The 5,746-nt window shown below is 35.6% G+C and overlaps 1 protein-coding gene and 1 non-coding gene across 2 annotated transcripts; one reads left to right on the top strand and one right to left on the bottom strand.

Moving 5' to 3' along the window:
• Positions 1-410: 410 nt before the first annotated feature.
• Positions 411-2,342, bottom strand: LOC108985368 (ribosomal RNA small subunit methyltransferase). Its single transcript, XM_018957647.2, has 2 exons — positions 1,918-2,342; positions 411-1,343 (listed from the first exon to the last, which is right to left on the bottom strand). The coding sequence occupies exons 1-2, from the start codon at positions 2,230-2,232 to the stop codon at positions 600-602; spliced, it is 1,059 nt and encodes a 352-aa protein (XP_018813192.1). The 5' UTR covers positions 2,233-2,342; the 3' UTR covers positions 411-599.
• A 2,607-nt stretch (positions 2,343-4,949) lies between these two features.
• Positions 4,950-5,088, top strand: LOC118349371. Its single transcript, XR_004802341.1, has one exon. It is a non-coding gene; the product is annotated as a small nucleolar RNA Z247 (small nucleolar RNA).
• The last annotated feature ends 658 nt before the right edge of the window (positions 5,089-5,746 follow it).

The following is a 5,746-nucleotide window of genomic DNA, read 5'->3' as shown; positions in this document are numbered from 1 at the left end:
AGAATATACACCACACGAATAAAAAAAAAAAAGTTATGATGCTACATTCAGTCACTTTTGCGTACTCTTTACGCACTCCACTGATGTGATTGGCCAAAGTAGTTATTTTATATTAAAAAAAAATGATGCAGCCAATCACATCAGTGGAGTGCGCAAAGAGAATGTAAAAGTGACTACACAGAATTTTTGATAAAAAAAAAAAAAAATTGACTTTTCGAAATGTAGTCCTAACAATTGTTTGCACCAAAGGGTGTAAATCTTAGACCTAGAGAGAGCATACTCCAAAACCAAAGTCCTTACCGCCCGAGTTGGGACTTGTGCATTCAAAGTACTGATCTTATTGGCACGGGCAAACTAAACTACTGCAGAGCAAAAAATAAATTGGTTGAATTTGATCAGAACAATCCAAGTACATCTAAAAAAAGTTAATTCTCAATATCATTCTCTAACTACATTAACCCAAAACTTTTTAAGCTAAAATGCATGAGAGCACAAAAAGAATTCTTGAGCAGATAAAAAACAGGGCAAACAAAATTGGGTATATATATAGGAGAGGTGAACAAGAAATAACCACTGAGACAAACATGACACTCCTAGAATTAAGAAAAATGTATCCCAGCCTTGTTGAACAAAGAGAGCAGGTACAAGAATTCCTGTAGTGTGAGCTTCGATGACCTTTTATCTTCAAAATCTCCCTCCTTTAACACACCCAAAACCTTATCTTTGAATTCAGATGCCTCCCCTTCTGCATCACCACCTTCCACATCCAATTCTTCATCCACTTCATCATTATCAATCTCCATGGCTCCGTTCTCATTAGAATCCCCTAGCCCTGAGAAATCCATGTCAGGATCCTTATTCTCCACCAAACCTTGTGAAAGTTGTAGCGCCTGCAAGGTTTTGTAGTTCTTCTCCAGCAAAGAGAGGACAGTCTTCTGCCTAAAAATTGAACCGAGGGTTTTGTTCTTCCTGTTAAAACAAATTCGCAGAAATCCATCCCACTCCTTTTGCTTCACCTCAATGCGTGGTTTTCTAGGCTCGATTCTAACTACTGAGGAATCAACCTTAGGGGGAGGCCGAAAATTGTTTTTTCCGACTTTGAGGAGGTGGAAGATTCGAGCCAGGAGCTGGGTATTCACAGTAAGACGACTGTAGAGTTTGTCACCAGGCTGAGCAACCAGTCTCATAGCGAATTCCCGCTGAAACATTATAATCGCACATCTGAATGCTGGCTGGTGACTCAATAACTTGAAAGTCAGAGGAGAGGAGATCTGATAAGGTATGTTGGCCACGCAGATATCAAAATAGGGAAGTTCAGTCTTGAGAACATCTCCTTGTATAACCTGTCAACAACAAGCTGCCTCCAGTTAACTTGAATTCTTGGTACCAACAATTTGAACCAGTGTGATAACATAGCATGTGAAAAGGGTGCCTATATGATGAACATCACGTACAAACGATAACGCTATTTTGCTTCATGCCAAGTAAACAATTAAAAAAGTAGTTTTGCAAACCTGACCGAGCCAAACATACATGTACCTGGACTAGACTTGGTTCACAAAAATAGAAAATTCTCACTTTCTTAATTGTTTTTTCTATTATTTTACTCTAGTTTCTCAGCGACCAAACCTGACAAACGTCCATAGAAGAAAAACCAGTTCAAAGAACAGGGTTTTAACTGCCCAAAAAAATGGAAAATTTTTTTCAGGAAATCTAAAAATAACCTAATTCGAATTAGCCGAAAGAAGAACCCTGAAGAATGAAATAAATGAAACCCCATAGCATGCTGATAATGATGTTTCTCCCCGATCACTCTATTCTTGAACTATCATATACAATTGACTGGGGAAATTATTGGCTTTCTTTGCATATTTTCTTTCTGTTTGAAACCAAATAGAAATCAATGCAATAAAATACCTTGAGGCGATTGGATAAAGGGGTGCCCTGAAAGCGACGCTGCAACTCGAGAACCATGCGAGGGTCGACTTCAACAGCAATAACCATCTTCCCGGCCTCGAGAAGCTTCTTGGTCAGGTTACCGGTACCGGGACCGATCTCAAGGATGACATCGGTGCTCTTGATTCCTGCTTTCTGGACTATCGTGTCCACCAGCAACGGGTTCTTCAGGATGTGCTGCCCTTTCGACTTGTGGAACGATATTCCTCCCTGGTACGGAGCGTGAGCTCCCGTGCCGGACTTTGATTTCTCCTTCTTTATCTTTCCACCGGCCATGATGCTCCTGTTCTCGCGCTCCCTGTAAGTGCAGGGTGCATGTAGCAGAGAGAGAGACAGGAGAACGGCGCTTGGAATTAGGGTTTTAGGTGGTGGAGTTTTGGGGCTTTCAAGCTGATTAATAATAAGGATTTTCTTATTTATTTATTAATTCGATCAAATTAATTCACATATTTTATAGCATCCTCTACACTCTGTCAGTATTTAAACGAATAGAAGAGAAATGATATTTATTTAATTTGAATTTTATGTATTTTATTTTTTTATTTAATAATTAAGAAAGTAATTATTAATATATTTTTATATTTTTTAAAATATTTTAAAATAATAAAAAAAATCAATTTGACTTAACAGATAGACAGTACTATTCAAGTGGTAGAGTGTTCTTGACGAATAGAAAATATCTACACAATCTCTTATTATTTACATAACATTCACACATCACATATTTTTTAATTTTTTTTATTAAATATTTAATATATGAATAATGAATAGTTATCTATCTCTCCATGTAGTACAAGAGATTCTTCGATAAGGTTATTTGGAATTTTATTTTATATATATATTATATTTTTAAATAATTTTAAATAATTATAATATTATTAAAATATATTTTTTTACTCATTAAGTAAAAATAAAAAATAAATATTAAATAAAAAATATCTTGTGACCACCTTTTGGTTTGCCAAGCATTTTTCTTCTCACATAATTATTTTATTATTGTTTTTTTTTTTTTTTTTAAGTTCATTATTGTCGATAGATTCTCTCATATTTTTAACTATATAATATAAAAAAACTATATAGACAGCAAAGTAATTATTCCCATATACTTGCGAGGGTCTGCAACCGGTTAGTTGATTTAATAATAAAATAAAATTACGAACCAACAATTATTTAAAGTAATTTTACAATGTCATCTATTGTATTAATTCATCTTAATTTATGAGTTTATTTTTATATAATCTTTTATTATTAAAATATTTTTCATTATTAAATAATTATATGAACACATGAAACTCACATTCTATCATATTTAAATGATATGATTTGAGTAACTCTACCTCTATACTCCCAACTACCTTCTCTTCTCATCCTCTTCTTCTTCCTTTTATTTATCTTATTCTTTGGTTTGGGACTTTCGACCATGTTAACACCTCTCCTTCCTCACCTCTTGTTAGGCGGGCAAGCAACTTTCTCTCGCTATGCAGTGTAGTGTGACCACCATTATAGGTTGTTGTGCAACATAGCATGACATAATTTTGCAAATTTGCTGAGTTTTCTTAATTTATTATAGACTTATAGTGTTTGGTTACTTTATTTGCAAATCTGCTGAAGTTGATTGGTTATTTACAAATTTATCGACTTTGGTTGTTTTTTTTTTTTTTTTTTAGTTGAGTTTTTTACCGGCGTTGAACATCATTATTATGGTAGATTTAAGGATGATTATATTTTGGAACCCATCCACCCATTTGACGAATACAGGCAGATAGAGATTGGGACAGGGATGAGGTAGCATAAGACCACCCTCGCCCCCGCAAGGATGGGGCTGGCGAGGACAACTAAGGTTGGAAAATGACAATCAAAACAACATCTCGTCCATTGATTTTTTGTCATGCCTCAATGTTCTTCTCAAAGTAAAAGACATAGAGTTGTCTCCCCTTTTCTCTTACTCTTAAACCGAACATAGGTTTTGATTTGAAAGAGAAAGAATCCCAAATATGGGTGATAATCAAACAAGGTTAAGAGATACCAAAAGTATATTGGAAAACCTAACTCTTAACATTTCAATGGAAATACAAAAAAAAAAAAAAGTATAAGAGATAAATAAACAAGGAGAATAATAGTCGAATAAATGAAAAATGAGATGTGTGAGAGATGGAAGGTGTGGAGGTGACAGCGCAACTCTAGCACTCACAAATCTTGCCACCAAATCAACTAAAGTCAGAGACTCATCTATGTCCAAGAATCAAGCCAAAATCAATGAGGAGACAACTTCAGCAAATCATGCAATTCTAAATGACAGCAACGGCTAATGCATTTATTTGTCACATTTGTATAGTGACATAATCATTCCTTTGATTATGGCATTCGGTGCACCTTGTCTTTTGTATATATATGTTACTATGTACATGATAATTGTAAGCTAAATACAATATTCCTTTTATACGTTTTTATGGTATACAAAGAACTTTAGACACACGTCATCCTTTTTTCTCATGGCTTCCTCATCTTCAAACCCTAGCTCTACTTCTTATGCTTTATCTCTCTCCCCTTCTCTACCTAGTGTCAATCATTTCATTTCTATCAAACTAAACCGAGATAATTACCTATTATGGAGAGGCCAACAACACTATGGTTTTGTTGATGGCTCTACTCCCCTCCACCTCCATTCATCGCCAGTGAATAGTGATTCTACTAATAGCACTGCACTTGAATTTATTCCAAATCTATAACACCATCGATGACAACAACAACATCAGCTTATCCTTTCTGCCATTATGTCTTATCTCAGAGAAGATGTTCTCACTCAAATTGTCGGTATTCACACATCAAGAGAAGTGTGGCAAGCTCTTGTGAGCATGTTTTCTCTGCAATCCAATGCACGGGTCATCAACCTATGGGTTAACCTTGCTTTCTTCAAAAAATGAAGCCAATCTATTGTTGAATATTTTCAAAAAATGAAATCCTATGCAAATACTCTAGCAGCCATCAGACAACCACTCACTGATTGTGAGGTTATCATATACATCTTGGCTAGACTTGGGTCAAATTATAATCCTTTTATCACTTCCATTACTACTCGGCTTGAACCCATGAATTTATTAGAGATCTATGGGCATCTCCTTAACTATGAGCTTTATTTGGAATAGCAACATGCTTCCTTCACTCTTTACAATGCCACCGCCAATACAATTTCCAGGCAATCTTCAAATAATGGGTGTCCTCGTCCCAATAACTCCAACGATTTCAACAAACATTCCCAAAATCATTGTTCAAGAGGACGAGGACGTGGAAGAAATCAAGCATCTTCATTTAATGCTTCCCAGCCTGGACATGCTACATTGAAGTGATATCATTGTTTTGATTTTGCCTATCAAGTTGAATAGACCAACAATTTTCAAGCACATGTGTCCACTACAACCTCTCAGTTAGATTCTAGTTGGTACCTCGATATAGCCGAAACTCACCATCTCACCTCAGACATCAATAATTTGATGCTGCAGGCTGATGTATACATGGGAACTGATCAAATTCAGTTTTGTAATGGTGCAAGTCTACTTATACAACACATTGGTGCCTCTCAAATTTCATCTCCTTCTTTATTGCATCAACTCTTACATGTTCCATCCATTGAAAAAATTTTGGTATCCGTTAGTAAATTTACTCCTGATAACCATGTCTTTCTTGAACTTCATCCTTATCATTTTTGTGTGAAGGACCTCAATACCGAGACCCTCTTCCTTCACGGGCCAACTAAAGATGAATTCTACACTTTCTCTCCATCATCATCATC

Source organism: Juglans regia, chromosome 8 (assembly GCF_001411555.2).
Source record: "Juglans regia cultivar Chandler chromosome 8, Walnut 2.0, whole genome shotgun sequence".
Taxonomy (NCBI): Eukaryota; Viridiplantae; Streptophyta; class Magnoliopsida; order Fagales; family Juglandaceae; genus Juglans; species Juglans regia.
The sequence above is the reverse complement of the archived record's forward strand: the minus strand, read 5'-3'. Positions and strand labels throughout refer to the sequence as shown.

Bases quoted from the DNA above. Each gene is read 5' to 3' on its own strand.
- LOC108985368 (XM_018957647.2), bottom strand. From the start codon at position 2,232: ATGGCCGGTGGAAAGATAAAGAAGGAGAAATCAAAGTCCGGCACGGGA. The intron at 1,344-1,917 runs GTATTTTATTGC...TGTTGTTGACAG, and splicing joins CTTTATCCAATCGCCTCAAG to GTTATACAAGGAGATGTTCT.